General features: G+C 51.8%; 1 protein-coding gene across 9 annotated transcripts in view; it reads right to left on the bottom strand.

The window, feature by feature from the left end:
* Positions 1 to 1,358: 1,358 nt before the first annotated feature.
* The window catches only part of D2HGDH (D-2-hydroxyglutarate dehydrogenase), a 30,063-nt gene continuing 14,609 nt past the window's right edge, over positions 1,359 to 16,812 (bottom strand). For 4 of the 9 annotated variants that reach the window (XM_070620311.1, XM_070620313.1, XM_070620314.1 and 1 more), the window contains 5 exons: positions 15,089 to 15,257; positions 14,363 to 14,506; positions 11,868 to 12,010; positions 9,847 to 10,012; positions 1,359 to 2,455 (listed from right to left, as the gene is read on the bottom strand). In XM_070620311.1, the coding sequence (XP_070476412.1) occupies positions 2,196 to 2,455; positions 9,847 to 10,012; positions 11,868 to 12,010; positions 14,363 to 14,506; positions 15,089 to 15,257 (882 nt within the window). In that variant the 3' untranslated portion in view covers positions 1,359 to 2,195. Of the gene's footprint in view, positions 2,456 to 7,844; positions 7,919 to 8,013; positions 8,144 to 8,263; positions 8,371 to 8,745; positions 8,908 to 9,454; positions 10,013 to 10,930; positions 11,071 to 11,867; positions 12,011 to 14,362; positions 14,507 to 15,088; positions 15,258 to 15,595; positions 15,644 to 16,812 lie in introns of all 9 variants that reach the window. The other 5 variants (XM_070620308.1, XM_070620309.1, XM_070620310.1 and 2 more) reach the window with 3 other exon arrangements.

The raw sequence follows: 16,812 nt of genomic DNA, 5'->3' as shown, positions 1-16,812 counted from the left end.
CTCGGGCAGCTCCACCATGCCGCATGTCAGGCATCCATAGCATAGTATCTGTCCTGTGCTGTGGACACCTCAGGGCTGCCCATGGGTGCCCAGCCAGGGACAGTGGAATAGTGGCCATGGCCATGGCCATGGGGACAGAGCCAGCTCTCGGTGCCAGTGAGGCAGGAGGAGGCGATGGGAGCTCCAAGGCAGCCCCACAGCCAGGAGCAGCCCTGGGCATCAGGTCCAGTCAGGCCCCGGAACCAGGCAAGGCCATAAGTAGCTAGCAACCCATGGGGAGGAGTGCACTGGTTTTAAATTGTGGGAGAGAGCAGGAGGGGGTAGTTGGGGACAGAGAGGAGGTGGGCCACTCAGCCCAGTGAGGCAGTCTCAAGTGTCCTGAGATGCCCCAGCCCCTGGGCCAGCAAGGGGGGCTTGAAATTGGCCCCTGACCCCTACCCTGAAATTGTAGTGGGGCCAAGACATCCCCCAAGGAGGACTTCTATCCATCCATAGCCGGAGGACCCTGGCTGAGCAGGTGGCCTCAGAGGCCAGCCATGGGCAGCAAGGGCAGGGGCCAATTGCCCCTTAGAGCAGACTGCTTGGGCTGTGACTCTCCTGGGTAACAGAGGAGGGGACCATGGATGCACCTCGCGAAGGGCTGTGCCCATGCCGGCCTCACCCGTCCAGCCTCACAGCAGCTGGCTCCCCTGGGATCTCTGAGTCAGCTGTCGCCTGCTTTGTTCAGGTTTTTAAAAGTGCACATATGCTTGACAAAATGAAAAAACCACCAAGCATCCAAAAAATACAGAAAATAACATCTTCCTATCTCAACTCAACCTTCAGGTGCCATCCCCAAAGTGACCCCAGCTACGGTCTAGAGACACAGAACATTCTGTGCCTAACCGGCTTCCGGGAGTCGAAGTCCTTTCTCAGCAGCAGGTGGTAAGCTGCCCCCTGGCCCCTCTTCTCGCTGTCCCTCTGTCCAGGGGTCTGAGAGGAACATCCGCCTCCTTTTCTAACAAGCACACAGCCGGCCCTGACCCAGCCAGTGACTGATGCCACCTGCAGACAGCATTCCGTGCATATCCTGGGGACACGTGTGCGTGCGTGTGCCTGTGTGTACCGTGTGTGTACACATGCGTGTGCCCATGTGCGCGTGTGTACTGTGGGTGTATGTGCAAGGTGGATTCTATACGGCACGCCCCAGGAGCAAACTGCAAGGCCAACGGTGCGCCACTTCACATTTTGACATTTTGGGGGCCACCTCATCCTCCAGGGAAACACAGGCTCCTCCTGCCACTTGCTGCCTATGACCCCCAGGCACTGGGCCACCTTCTCGAAGCCCCACCCCTACTCCAGCAGAAAACGCCTCAAAGTTTTAAGCCTTTTAAATATCTCGTGTGTTATTTTAATTCTGCAAAATAAACTCACTTAATCATAAAACTATTATTGAAAGTCATCTTGCAACTGCAAAGCCCCCTCGTTTCACATCACAAACATGAACGGACCCGCCTCTGACAAGTTAGGAGACCCACGTGAGACCAAGCCTCACAGGCCCACGGAGGCTGGGCTCCCGGCTACAGTGGGACAGGGACGGGGGACATAGCAGGGGGCCGGGGGACATGGAGGTGGTCAGGAACTGGGTCTGGGGACAGGGACGGCCACCCCTGACAGGTGGTGAGGCCTGGGGCCACAGTGGGCCCCTGACGTTCTGTGCTTAGGGAACATGGCAGTTCACCATCGGCTTTTACAAGATTATTATGGGGGCTTGCACTGCATGGGGGACCCAGTGGCAGGACCACCCACGCCCCCTCTCAGGGCTGTGGCCAACAAGGTGGAACCCCCAGGGCCACAGCAAAGCGGGGTGCGGCCTGGTCTATTTCTGAGTGAGCAGAACTGTTTGCCCGCCCGCCCTGCTCAAGATGTGCCAGCAAGAGGCCCTGCTCCTGACCTGCAAAGAGACGGACAGTGCCCGCCAAGAGGCCAGGCAGAGCGGCCAGGAGGAATCCTGCCCGAGAGCCATGTGTCACCCAGCTCCACATAGCTGGCTCCTGGCCCCTCTGACCAGGTGACTGGGCCACCCCACCTGCTGCTGGCTCCATCGGATGGAGGCCTTCTGAGCCCACAGCAGCACTGAGGGCCCATCCCAATGGGCAAAACCAAGACCGGACCAGGGTCCCGCCTGCCCCTCCCACTGACCCCAACAGGCCCCCTCAGGCCCGGGCAGGCAGCGTCTTGTAGGGATTCAGGATGCCCTTGGGGTCCAGGAGGGCCTTGAGCTGCTGCATGAGCTGCAGGGCTGCAGGCGGCTTGCTGTAGCTGAGGACATCCTTCTTCTTGAAGCCCAGGCCGTGCTCGGCGCTGACGCTGCCCTGCTGCCCGGCCGTCCACTCGTACACGTAGGGCTCCAGGGCACCCAGCAGCGACGCACTGAAGGCCTCGGCCGTCACATTGAGATGCAGGTTGCCATCGCCTGGAGGGACAGGGACCCATGGGTCAGGTTTAGCAATTTGTAAATACAAAATCAATCTTCTAGAAATAAAAAGTATAGTCACAGCAATGTCAAACTCAATGAACACGTTGAACAGCATATTATGCACAGGAAAGAGATGAATGAAGATAAAGTAAACAAAATAATGCAAATGCAACACAGTCAGAGACGTGGACAACGGGAAAGAGGCACGGAGACCACCTGAGCCTGGTGGAAGCTCCAGAAAGAGAGAAGAAAGGGGACAGAGGAAAAACAATATTTGAAGAGATAACAGCAGAGCAACTTCTCAAACCAAAGTCCACAGACTCCGGGCGGGCCCCGCAAACGCTCGCCTAGACAGACCAGAGTGAGACCAAAGAGCCTGAAGACAAAGGGAAGAGGGGAAAGGCAGCAAGAAAGAAGAGAGAGATTCCCTTCAAGGGAACAGCACTTGCACCAACGGCCAACTTTGCAACAACAGAAGTCAGAGGACAGCAGAATGACTGCCTCGCTGCAGAGGAAAGAACTGTCAACCCAGAATTGCTGAAATTCATTGGGGGACAAAAACACTTTAAGAACCAAATAGGGGCCAGCCCGTTGGTGTTGTGGTTAAGTTCGGGAGCTCTGCTTTGGTGGCCCAGGATTCCCAGGTTTGGATCCTGGGCATGGACCTACACACCGCTCATTAGGCCATGATGCGGCGGCTTCCCACATACAAAGTAGAGGAAGACTCGTACAGATGTCAGCTCAGCGACAATCTCCCTCACCAAAAAAAAAAGAACAAAATTAATACACTTTAAGGCAAAGTTACCTACTCTCCCACACTAGAGGAAGATCTAAAGGCTGAGGTTCAGGCAGAGGCTGAGGCACCAGTCAGAAGAAGGACTAGAGGAGTGGGTGAGTCTAGGCAAATGTGATCACATGGAATAACAGCAACACTGCTATCCAGGGTTAAAACAAGAGAGCACTGGAACATACTCCAAACGAAAGTGCATGAACCAGGAGGGGAGGGTGCCAGTCAAAGCTACAGGGTCGTCAGGTCCTGCCCCACATACCAGTCAGGGCCCTGCAGAGACAGAACCAACAGGACATGTACAGATACATACAGAAATAGGGAGAGGGAGAAGTGGGGAGAGAGAAAAAGAGAGAGGGACAGGGACAGAGAAGTCACGGAGGGAGACTGATTTTAAGGAGTTGGCTCACACTATGGGGCTGGCAAGTCTAAAATCTGCAGGGTACACCAGCAGGGTGGAGACCCAGGAAAGAGCTGATATTGCAGCTTGAGTCCATCCGGAGTCAGAATTCCCTCTTCCTCTGGGGAACTCAATCTTTTTTCTCTTAAGGCCTTCAACTGATTGGGTTAGGCCACTCGCACATGAAGGGTCACCTGCTTTACTCAAAGTCCACTGATTTAAATGTTCATCACATCTGAAAGCACACCTTCATGTTGGTGGGAATGCAAACTGGCACAGCCACTATGGAAAACAATATGAAGTTTCCTCAAAATTTTTTAACAATATTTTTAAAAATTAAAAATAGAACTACCATCGACCCCACTTCTGGGTACTTACCTGAAGGAGATGAAGTCACTATCTCATAGAGATATCTGCACCCTTCTATTCACTGCAGGATTACACACAATAACCAAGACGTGGAAACAACCTAGGTGTCCGTCAACAGATGAATGGATACACGAAATGTGATATATATCACATTTGTGTGTGTGTGTGTATATGTATATATACACATATATATGTACACATATATACACACATATATATTTGTATATACAAATACAATGGAATCTTATTCAGCCACAAAAAGGAAGAAAATCCTGCCACATTTGACGACACGGATGGACCTTGAGGGCATTATGCTCAGTGAAATAAGTCAGACAGAAAAAAGACTAGTATGATCTCATTTGTATGTGGAATCTAAAGAAGCTGAACTCATAGAAACAGAGAGTAGATTGGTGGTTGCTAGGGGCTTGGGAGTAAAGGAAATGAGGAGACAGTGATCAAAGGGCACAAACTTCCAGTTATAAGAGGAGTAAGTTCTGGGGATTTAATGTATAGCATGGTGACTGTAGTTAACAATATTGTATTGTACACTTGAAAGTTGCTAAGAGAGTAGATCTTAAATGTTCTCACCATAAAAACAACAAAATGGTAATTATGTGAGGTGAGGGATGTGTTAACTACCCTTATTGTAATAACCATTTCGCAACATATATGCGTATCAAGTCATCACATTGTACACCTTAAATTTACACATTGTCATATGTCAATTATATCTCAATAAAAGTGACGGGGATAAAAACCATAACTTCACAGCAACATCTAGACTGGTGTTTGATCAAACATCTGGGCACATAGCCTAGAGAAGGAGACACATAAAATCAACTATCACACATTGTTCAGGAGGAGGAGAATGATACTGATTAACTTCAAACCCTGATAAGCGAAGAATGCATGCTACAATTCTAGGGGTCCACCAAAAGAACAGCCATAGCATGTACAATTCTCTAATTAGCAAATGGAAAAAACATAAATGAGAAATAATACCAACCAGAAGAAGGTAATAGAAAAAAAGAAACAGGGGAAATCAGAGACAAATACATGGCCCCAGGAGGATGAAAGAAACAAATCCAAGGAATTGAGTAATTACAGCAGATGTGAATGAGGAGAGTGGACACGCCACCCCAAAACAGGCCACCATGGAGGATTATTTTGAGCTGAAGGCACCTGGAGAAGAGGCAAATGGAAGAAAAGCTCTCTGCCCTGCCCCTCTTCTCCTGAGAACAGAACACAAATTTGTGTCCATCCCCTCCCTACCCGGAAGGACAGAGATCATCACCAGGCACACCTCTGCACCCTGAGGGGCCTGGGCACCCAGGAAGAAGCCACATCATGGGCCCGCTCATCCGTTCGTCTCCCCACTTATTCATTCACCTTACCACAGTTCACCCCAAGAAGCCCAGTCCCTCCCTTTCTCTGCAACCTCTACAGATGTTCCCTCCTTTGCTGAGATGCTCCATACACCCAAGTTCCAACACCCCTTTGCCTTACTGATCCTTGTGCATGGATGATGCACGAGTGGATGGACTGGCTTGGTTTCTTCTTGCAAATCTGTTTTATCAGTCTAATTTACAGGGCCCCAGCCAAGAACCTAGGAGGGTAGAGGAAAAAGTTGAGCTTTCCCTCCCCTACTTCAAGAAACCAAATGCTCTAACTTGGAGACAACAACTGTCTTTACGAATGTCAACGGCAAACTGAATGAAGGAGAATCCCCAGCTCTATGCCGTCTCCAAGAGACAAGTCTAGATCTTAGGATAGAAAACGGTCAGAAGCAACAAGAGGAAAACAGTATGTCAGGCAAACCCTAAATAAAAGAAAGCGTGTGTTACCATAAAGTATCAAACGCAACAGGCCACAGGGCAAAAAGCAATTGGAGAGCTAAGAAGAATGAGTCCATTGTGACGAAAGATCAGTTGACCAGAAACATATGACAGTTCTAATGTTCCAGCTTCAAAACTGACGGAGCTACAAGGAGAAACAGATCAGTGTATTGTCAAGTGAGGGAATTTTGCCACCCCCCGCAGTAATGACAGCCCAGCAGATGGAGACGGTTAAACAGCACAATGCACACATTTGATCTGCTGGATCCGTGGCAACACTGGCTTCACCAAGGGCAGAGAGCACATTCTCTTCACGTACTTATTAAACGGTCATGAAAACGGACCAGATGCCAGGTCGCTGACTGACTTTCAACAACCTGGTAAAGTCCAAGTTCTCTGGCTTCGGGGCAATTAGCAACAGGTCAATAATTTCAAAAATAACTGGAAAATTCTCATATGTTTGGAAATTTAAAAATCACATTTCTGCCTAACTCGTGGGTCAAAGAAGACATGACAATGGAAATTGGCAAATATTTAGAACTGAAGGATAATGAAAGTGCTTCCACACAAAATTGGGGTTCTCTTGCCCAATGCCCATAAGCAGGCCAATTAATTACGGCATCAGCCTTTGGGAAAAGAAATCAGCTTTACTCTGCGAGATGGATCTGCAGGGAGATGGGGAGTGTGCCCTCAGATCTGTCTCCCCGATTCAGGATTTGGGGTGAAATTTAAGAGGTTAGGGAGAATGGGCTGGCACTCAGAAACACTGATGGGACAGGTTTTAAGTGGTGGGTTTCAAGCCTTTATGGTAAGGTTTTAAACATTTATGACAGAGTTCTAAACATTTATGATGAGGTTATAAACTTTTATAATGAGATTCTAAACATTTATGCTGAGGTGGGGAAGGAATTTGAACCCTGGATCACCCTGAATGAGGGACCCCTCGCTTCTGATGAGAGTCCGACTTCTAAGTTCCGAGTCCCAGTCCTTGGGCTCCGTAGAGAGGAGGACCTGGTTCCACAATCATTTCAGGTCATGATTTCTTCTGCTGCTCATGCCCTGCCTACATGACTCTGAAGATTTTCTGAAAGGCGATTCTTAATCACTCTTTTGATAAGAGATGGGGTCAGTTGAATTGGTCCTGGAGGGCCCATGGTTATGAAAGTACCATAAAAACTCGTGGGACCTCAACAAAAACACACAGCATGTCTGGCTGTTGACATCAGTTGCCCGTAGGGACCTCACAAGCTGGACCAAAAACCCACGAGCTCATCTGGCTGGAGGCGCCCTCCGTCCACACCTCTGAGACCAGGGCTGAGTTAGGGCTGCTCAGAAGGGAGACACTGAAACCAAAGGGCCGGCAGCACCAAGAGGCCAGGACACTGGAGTCCTTGCACGTGGGATCAAAGCATGAGCTGCAGAGGCGTCCACACGGCCCAAAAGCAGTGCCTGGTTTATGACAACACATGGATTCCCGGGCCAAGCGTGACCTGAGCGACAGCAATGGAGCACCTTTGAGACCATGTGTTGAGTCTGCGGAGGTGACAGAGATACTATGTAGCACAACCACCTGTGGGATCCGTGGAAGTAGAACGTGGAGGGAAATTTAAAGACTTAAAAACGAAGAAAGGCTGAAAATCAGTGAGACAGTACTTAATTGATAAAGTTAGAAACACAACAGAATGAACCTAAAAATGGAGAAGGATTGAAAGTAGTACAAGGAATAGCAGGAAAGCATGAAACAGAAAACAATACGCAATAGGAAGTATCGACAAGGCCAACGCCAATTCGCTGGGGACATTGTAAAGTGGATAAACACTCAAAAATCTGAGCAAGAGAGAAACAGAGAGGAAACAAACTAGATCAGGAAGTAAACGGGACCTCCCCCAAATGCTGGACACCATACAAGAGAACAAAAGAACATTAGGAACAACTTTATGCCAAGATACCTGAAATTTTAGAAGAAACAGACAAATTCCTTGAAAAAAAACCTACCAAAAGCAATTCAGAAGAAAAGGAAAGCCAGGATAGTCCTGTAGCTTTTGACGAGATCAGTCTGTAGTCAAATCCTGACCCCCAAAAAAGACAAAAAAATCTTTATGCCGAAATATCTTCATTGGCAAATTCTGGTAAACATTCAAGGAGGTGGTAACTCCAACCTTACCCAGACTCTTCCAGAGACTAGTAAGAGGGCTGTCCCCAAACCGTCCTGTGACTACAACACCAACATCCAGCGTGGATGGGAGAAAAACACTCATAGGACAACATCACCCAGGAAGATACCTGAGACAGTCCTACACGGGATACAAATAAATGGGATCAAACAGGACACAAAGAGGGTTGTGACCAAGCTGGGCTTATCCCAGGAATACAGATTCATGTGCCTCCAGAGGGTCTGGTGTAATTGGACTCACTGACTGACTAAAGAAAAGCAAGCACCAGTCGTCTGGGTCCATGCAGAGAAAGCATTCAACAAATTCCACAGCCTTCTCTCCATCTCTGACCCTGACGGTTTGTGTGTCTGTGACAGAGAAAGAGTGGAGTCAGTGCCCTGAGAGGAGAAGGTCTCCCGGCCAGCGGCCCAGGCTCTCAGGTTGCGCATTCTCACTGGCAGCCTTGGTCTGCACGCCCCAGCTCTGGGTGAAGATGGCCCTCCGTGCCCTTCCTCCACTCCCGTTCAGGCGTCCACCCTGTGGATTGTGCGCCCAGCTCTCGGCTGCCCGCAACAACCCTCCCACATGGTGTCCTAACCACACTGCTCCTCGCCCCAGGGTTCCCCCGCAAACGCCAGATTTGCAAGTCCCCCAGCTTTGCCCGCCAACGCTCCCATTCAGGTTGTTTGACAACAGAAGTATTAACTTTCAGCTCAGTCAGCTATTAATCTCTTCCTTCATACCTCATGCCTCCTGTGTCACGTTGAAGAAATCCTTCCCCAACCTCAAGGCCATGCAGATGTTCTCTGGATTTTCTTCCAAAAAGTGTCAAGTTCCGCCCTTCACAGGGAGGTCGCTAACCCACATGGAATGATACTATGTGGGAGGGCTGAGTGATCTTGTTCCTAGGATAACAGTTGCCCTGGGCACTGACAGCTCTGAAAATCCCATCCCCCCTGTTGGGCCTCCATGCCAGCCTACCGCTCTCTCTCCCGCCCCAAGTCAGAGCCCGGGGAGAGGCCAGCTCAGCCCCTGCCTGTCCCCTTCACTTTGGGGGCTCTGCTTTTAAGGCGGACTCTTGTTTTTTGATAATGAAGGTTACCAACTGCCATAGATCGGATATACCAGACTTACCACTTGCTCCCTAGGCTGGGTAAGTCCACTGACCTCTCTGAGCCTGTTTACAGAAGCATAACAGGAAGCAAGGGCACCACCCATGGAAACGGTGTGGAGATTAGTCCCTGCACATCGTGTTTAGCGTGGTGCCTGGGACAGGTAGGCCCTTCCCAAACAATACTCAACACGACGTGTGACAAGAAGTCAGAAGCTATGCCCCGCACCCCTCCCCCCACCTCGCCTCCCCTGCACACAGGCCTCTTAGGTGCCCTATCCCAAAGGCTGCCAAGAATTGAGAGGAATGAGATATTTCCTTCTGGTGGATTAATAACTTACAATTCAAAGCTTGATTTTTCTGCAAAAAAAAACATTATCTGGAACTGGTGTTGAAATGCTTCTAAGTGAAGACGTGGGGCACGGGTGAGAGCTCCTTATCAGACCCTGAAAGGGCTGACACAGCCAAGGGTGGGGCTGAGCTCAGACCCAGGGTGCAGGGTCAGCGGCCTCCTACCGCCTCCCACAGAGCTCCCAGATGCCTGCGCTCTGCCACGGAAACACAGGGGCGGTCTTCTCCAAAATCTCCGAAAGAACCATGAAGACAATCAGGATTCTCTCAACGTCTGGGTTTCCCCATCACCGTCCAAAGCATGGAGCCCTACTGCACGCCCACAGACCAGCCGTCAACCCACGGTCACCCCACCACCAGCCCAGAGCCAGGCCCTGCTCACCCAGGTGGCCATAGCCCACCACATGCTTGGCCTGCGGGCCGAGGCGGGCGCGCAGGTCGCTCACGAGGTCGTAGAGCCGCTCCACGGGCAGGGAGATGTCATACTTGTACACACAGCCGTCCCGGCTCAGCGCCTCCGTGATCCTCTCCCGCAGGGCCCACAGCATCTAGGGTTGGGGGAGAGGAGGCGAGTCACCACGTCTGATGATCGGGGGGCCAAGATGGTGACAGTGAGTGGATGGCAAGGCGTGGGGTACTGGGAAGGTCACGAGGCACAGAAATGTTCTGTGTCGTGACAGGTGCAGGGCCTCAATCCAAGAGTCAGTGCTGGACAAGGTTGCCAAACACAGCCACAGGCTTGCCCCGGACAGCACCGAGGCCCCATTCCGGAAGAGGAGGGCAATCCCGGAGGATGCAGGAGCGTGTCCTGTAACTCCAGGGGATGAGAAGCAGTGACCTCAAGAAGCACGGAGCAAAGGCAGGGTCAGGGCAGAGAGAGTGTGGGCAGCACTACAGACGGAGGGGACAGGGCCGCAGGGCCCTGCGCTTCCTGAGGGACACACAGGGAGGGACAGAGGGTGCTGCTGGCTGGAACGGGACAGTGGGGGGCACCTGGGGATGGGGGCTAGTTATGAGGAACGCTGCCCTTCCAGACAAACACATCAGTGGTTTACTTGTTTGAGTTGGTCAGCTTGTCACTGTGGACATTTGAACACTTGTGACTGAGCAGAGAACACAGTGCCATGCGCGCTGTCCCCCTGGGCCTTGTCCCTGCTCCCGCCCTCCACATATTCCACCATGTCAGGGAGCATCATGGTGAAATTTCTACAAGGTGAGGACTCTTCCTTTGTTTTCTAACATAACCAGAGTGCCACGATCACCTCTCAAAACATAACAAGAATTCCTTACTGCCACGGAATATCCAGCCAGTGTCCAGGTTTCCCCAATTCTCTGGATTTTTACAGCCCCATGGGTCACTCCAGACTCTGGCCATCAGCAGCTCCCAGTGGCCAGACCCTCCCCACACACCCAGAGCCCCAGGGACCCCCAGCTGGACACCACCCTGGATGCCCCAACTGGGTCACCTGGGCAGTCAGTCACCATGCTAGTCCCAGGACAGGGAGCGAGGGCAGGTCTGAGCTCATTAATTGGAGATAAACCAGGCTGCACACGGGGTGCGCCTTGACAAACAGCCTGAAGACAGGTGATTTTTGTAACTCCTCACCTGTAATATTCAATAAGCAGAAAAATTAGTTGTAAAGAAAAAGGCTTAATAATAAAGTAGAGAGAGAAAGTCAATGAGGCCGATGGTTGAGAGTCAAGGAGCCTGAGATCCCGCCCCCCACCCCACAGGAGGGCCCACATCCAGAGCCAGCCTCCAACTCCCACCACCTTCCCGCCCCCTGCTGGCCACTCTCCACGCTGCAGCCCGAGGGACCATGGGGAAGATGGGGGATGGTGACTCCCACTGCCCCAGGATCCCTTGCTGTGATGGTGACAATGGCTCCCCATAGCCCCAGGCCTTTCACCTGCCCCCTCAACCAGGATGGTGATGACCCAGGTGCCCCCTGCATAATGGTGATCATGGCTCCTCAATGCCACAGGCCCCACTCTGTGATTGTGATATGGTTCCCACAGCCCCAGGCCCCACCCCTCATGATACTGATGATGGCCCACACTGCCACTGGCCCCCTCCCCCTCCTTTGTCCTCAGAAGCCAAGTCATTCTCTGGTGCTACCATCAATGCCTTTCCACCCCGTGACCAACTCAGCTTCAGCTAACCCTCCCATGGCCCCTTGCGGTTCTTTCCGCGTTTGTTTTAAAGCACTGCTGAGAATGATCTAGACTCTAAGAGTATGTTTCCAAAGAGGTTATTCTATCACAGGCAGGGACACCTGCTCATGTTCAGCCACAACCCACACTCTCCAAGGTGCCAGATGTCAGATGGCACCTTCTGCATGCCCCCGATAAGCTGGAGTGGGTGGAAGGGAGGGAGGGAGGGGGCGCCAACAGCACACACACCTTCACTCTCCTCTGATCAGTGGCCAGGGTCCCATCTGTCACGAGGCCGAAGTCCAGCACATGCTCCAGGAAGCTGCTCAGCTTCTCAGCATCATGCCCCGCTCTGGAGCCCGAGGTCTCAATCAGTACATAGAATGGACTTTCTGGAAGGGGCAAAAAGCACACTGAGCAAAGGTAGAGGTGGTGGGGCAAGAGTCAGCACAGCCCTGGGTCAGCACAGCTGAAATATCTCTGATGGCCCTGGTGGTGCCGAGAAGGGCCCCAGGCTGGAAGAGCAGCAGCTCTCTGCTTAGGCAGAATTTCAGACAGTTTAAAAATAGGTCTTTCCCTAAAAGAGAAACCATGCTCCCCGGAAACATAGGAACAATCCCGGGGTGATGCCGTGAAGGCCTCACATTGGTGCCTGGAGGGAACGAGGGGCGCAGAGAGAGCCGGGACTGCAAGGGGCAAACCGTGGGTGGTGGGGAGTCCGTGGGCCAAGGAGAGGCCTCTAGGCCCAAGAGAGCCCGTGACGACCACAAACGCTGCCATGCTACATGCAAAAAGTGCATGCCTTTTACCACAAGCATCTCTTTTTTGACCTCTAAAAAAATGTGCATTACTAACTTATTCAGGAAAATTTTACCCTTTTTTTTTGAGGCTTCTGTGAATTACTCTTTACATTTATTGAAATCAATAAATGAAAAGTCACTGAATGGCACTGCTCCTTCTTTTAGCACTACGTTAAAGTTTCTTCCAGAAAAATGCTACAAGTTCACCCTATGACAAAAAGAGTGTTTTTCAGATACCGGCATTTTTCCACGCTGAAATGGAAATTCTACTCTTAAATTTATCATAGGTCCCACAGAACACCGGGAGTTTTTAAATTTTTATTGGCTCTTTTCCCCATTATAAAAGTAAAACATGCTGGGCCAGCCCTGGTTGCCTAGTGGTTAAGTTTAGCGTGCTCCACTTCAGCGGCCCGGGTTCGGTTCCCAGGCACGGGACCTACACTGCTCTCTTAGCGGCCATGCTGTGCTGGCAGCCCACATACTAAAAAATAGAGGAAGACTGGCACAGATGTGAGCTCAGGGCAAACGTTCCTCAGCAACAACAACAAAAAAAAGTAAAACACGCTTATAAAAGGAGACTTGAAAAACAAAGAAAAGCAGAAATTTTTTTAAAAGTCCCAGATCACCAAATATAGCCACTGTTAATATTTCAACATAGTTTCTTCCTCTTTGCTCTACATGGTCAAGGAGATTTACATAACTGCAAACCTGTCAGAGGACAGTGGGGTGGCCTGTCCCTTGCCTTAAACATTTCATTAAGAGTAGCTTCCTCACACGTGATGCCCAACAGCCACACAGTGCTCCACCCAGGGACCCTCCATTCCCCAGGGACCCTCCATCTGCCCAGGGACCCTCCATCCCCCAGGGACCCTCCATCCCCCAGGGACCCTCCATCCGCCCAGGAATCCTCTATCTTTCCAATGGTTGCATCCTGTCTTATTTCTTTTGCACTGGACATTTGGGTGGTTTCCTGTTTTATTATACTAAAAGTAGCACCTTACTAACAACTTAGGGCACAAAGAGCTTTCTATATTTATGATCATGATGGACTGAATGATGTGTCCCCCCCAATTCCCATGGTGAAGCCCTAACCCACCCCCAACATGACTAGATTTGGAGATGGGCCTTTAGGGAGGAAATTAGGGTTAAATGAGGTCATAGAGTGGGACCCGGATCTTATAGGGCTGGTGCACTGGTATGAAGAGGAAGAGACCCCAGAGATCTCTCCCTACACACACAGAGGAGAGGCCACATGAGGACGTGGGGAGAAGACGGCCGTCTGCAAGCCGGAAAGCCGGCCCCCACCAGAAACCAAACCTGCCGGCACCTCCATCGTGGACTTCCAGCCTCCAGACTGTGAGAAAGAAACATCTTTTGTTTAAGCCCCAAGTCTGTGGTGTTCTGTTAGGGCAGCCTGAGCTGAGACAAGGATCATTTCTTTAGGGTAGATCTCAGAAGTGAAAACACCAAGATCTGAACATTTTTAACCTCCAGGTTCCTAATGCCAAACTGCTTTCCAAAACGCAGCATCAATTTATAGCCAGCAGTGACTAAAAGAGCTGGGTGTGTTGAACTTCTTATTTGCTCGTTCAGAGGGAACTTGCTGAGACCCAAGGGTGAGCACAGCTTGGAATGACACTTCTCCTAGTTGAGGAGACAGGTGGGCATTTCTCATGAGTGCATTTTGTTCTGAAGACTCCAGAGCTAAGGCACCCCCAACCGCATTCGTCTGAACTAACTCCAGGGGCATGTTCAAAACGAATGCAAAGAGAAGTCCATGCTCATCCAATGCTGGCGACACCAGAACTACGGAGATATCAACATCCTTCTTGCTGCTTCCTACTTTATGGATGGCACTAAGGCCTGACAGCCTCTGAGCCATCCCACATGTCACATGGCACAAAAGGAGCAGTGGGCACTACCCTGCCAGGTGGAGGTCAGTACCTTGCACTGGGCTGATGAGACCCAGGTGGTGCCCAACCAGCTGCATGCACTCGGCATCCATGAACTCGAATGCCGACAGGATCTCGCCCAGCATCCCCTTGCAGGTGCTGAAGGTCTGCAAAACCTCGGCAAAGCCTGGACAACCTGCAACAGTGCACGGCGCCTCAGGCACATGCACAACCAAGAGGCAGCAGGGTCCCCATCATGCCGCACCCACAGCCTCGCCCACAGACCACCCAAGTCCCCCTTTAAAGCAGCAATGCCAACCCAACCCCTTACGATGCAAAGATCGGTGATCCAGGTGAGAGGGAGGGATGGTGGTTGTCCTTACGGGAGTGTGTTAATTACCCCACGGTATTGAACAGAACAGTGTCCTTGATCTGACACCAAATGACACCATTTCTCTCAGAATCTTACAGTATAAGCTACTGAAACAATGAACAAAATGGGATGAAAGATGTGGGCAAAGCCCCAGTGTTGCTACAAAATAAAGTGTGTTCTGCCCAGAGATGGGAAGGCTTGACTCCAGACCCACACTCTGTGGACATCAACAAGGCCGGGTCCTGGATTCCTTCAGAGGCAGAGGGAAGCCAGGATAAATGGGAACAACCGCCCTGTGAGGGCCCCTTCCGTCCCACCTCGCACCAATGACAGGGCAGGAAGGAGACCTGGCTCTGACCAGTTTCCATCAGAGAGGCGGGTACTCAGCCCTGATGGCCCACCTACCGAGGAAGGCCACATTCACGGCCCTGGGCTTGGGCGGACACAAGATGGACACGGCAGTAATGACCCCCAGGGTGCCCTCTGACCCAATGAAGAGCTGCTTCAGGTCATAGCCCGTGTTGTCCTTCCGCAGGGAGGTCAGGCAGTTCAGGACAGTGCCATCAGCGAGCACCTGGCGAGGGAGAAGAGAAAAGAGGCATTTATGCACCCGCCGACCATCCTAATAGATGTCCCCTCCTCTACCACCACACTCAAGGGAGGCTGACCCAGCCCAGGGCACTCTGAGAAAGCCAAGCCAGTCATGAGCCCCCTACTCCACCCCAGTTTGGTCCAGGAATGCAGGTGGCCCAGGGTGGCACTGGGCCTGAAGTCACTCAATCAGGCTGAAGGAAGGAGTTGTCTTCTCTGGTTGGAGCAAAGATACCCCCACCCCCATCCCACCCCGCCACCACAATCAGGAAGCTCAGGGCCCAGATTTCAAGAGAAGCTGGCCTGAAGTAGGATGCACACCTGGGGGTGGAGCAGGGTGCACACTTGAGGAGGTGGAGCAGGGCACACCTGGGGATGGAGCAGGGCACACCTGAGGAGTGGAGCAGGGCACTCCTGGGGAGGTAGAGCTGGGGAGCAGGGCAGGGCACACCTGGGGAGGTGAGCAGGGCACATCTGGGAAGGTGGAACAGGGCACACCTGAGGAGTGGAGCAGGGCAGACCTGGGGAGTGGAGCAGGGCACACCTGGGGAGGTAGAGCTGGGGAGTAGGCCAGGGCACACCTGGGGTAGAGGTGCACCAAGGCCCACCCACCTCTGGACTCCTCATCCATAAAGCACCACAGTCTTGCTCTGTAAGCCTGTCTGAGTCTTGTTTGCTGGCACATTTAGTCAGAAGCTACTGACACAGCTCGTAAAATATGGGAAAGCAACTTACAACAAAAATAATCTGCAGCTGGCCAGAAAACAAAGCTACTGGAACTTAGTGATTTTGGAAGTCCAACTCGCAGTTTTGTGTTCGTCCCATCCCTGGGTAAACAGGACAGAGGCTCCGCGCCATAGAAAACCATGAAGTGTGCTACACGGGCTAGGTGAGGGTTCAGGGAAATGGACTCAACAGTCCTGGAGGGACAGCTAGCAATGGTGTCACTAAAGGCTAACAGAACCTCACTCCTTCTCTGTGCACGAAGTTGACCTGGAAGCCCCACCCGGTGGAATGTCACTGGGTCAGGGGAACCTGCCGATGGTGAAGGGTCCCAGAGCTCCTCACATGGACCGGGAGGGAGCAGACGCATCATCAGTCTCTTGGGAAACCAGAGAGCAGCCTCCCTGAGCGGCGTGCTGTGTGCAACCCCCATGTCCATGGCTGGACTGGAGCAAGGCCAGGGGCTGTGACACTGGGAACCAGAATCCCCAGTATGGGACATGGCCGCACCTGTCCAGGTGGCCTCACCCATCTGCGCCACCTGGGGCCCAAGCAGGCAGTCCCCACGTGGCCACTGCACCACCCAAGTGTCCATGCAATTATCCATCCTTACACAGGAAGCATGAGACCTAAAGAGACCTGCCTGAGGGCACATGGTGTAGACCTGACAGAGTCAAGCCAGGATGGGCGCCACCCAGAGACCTCGCGAGCATGCTAATCACTGGGAAAAGGCTGGAAGAGCAGGGCCACCAGAGACTGGGACAGGGGACATGGAGGAAGCCAGGCCAGGTGTCCCGGGAAGCAGGGCCAGCGCT

The sequence above is a fragment of the Equus przewalskii genome, chromosome 5, assembly GCF_037783145.1.
Source record: "Equus przewalskii isolate Varuska chromosome 5, EquPr2, whole genome shotgun sequence".
In the NCBI taxonomy this organism is placed as follows: Eukaryota; Metazoa; Chordata; class Mammalia; order Perissodactyla; family Equidae; genus Equus; species Equus przewalskii.
This window is presented reverse-complemented; position numbering and strand designations above follow the sequence as displayed.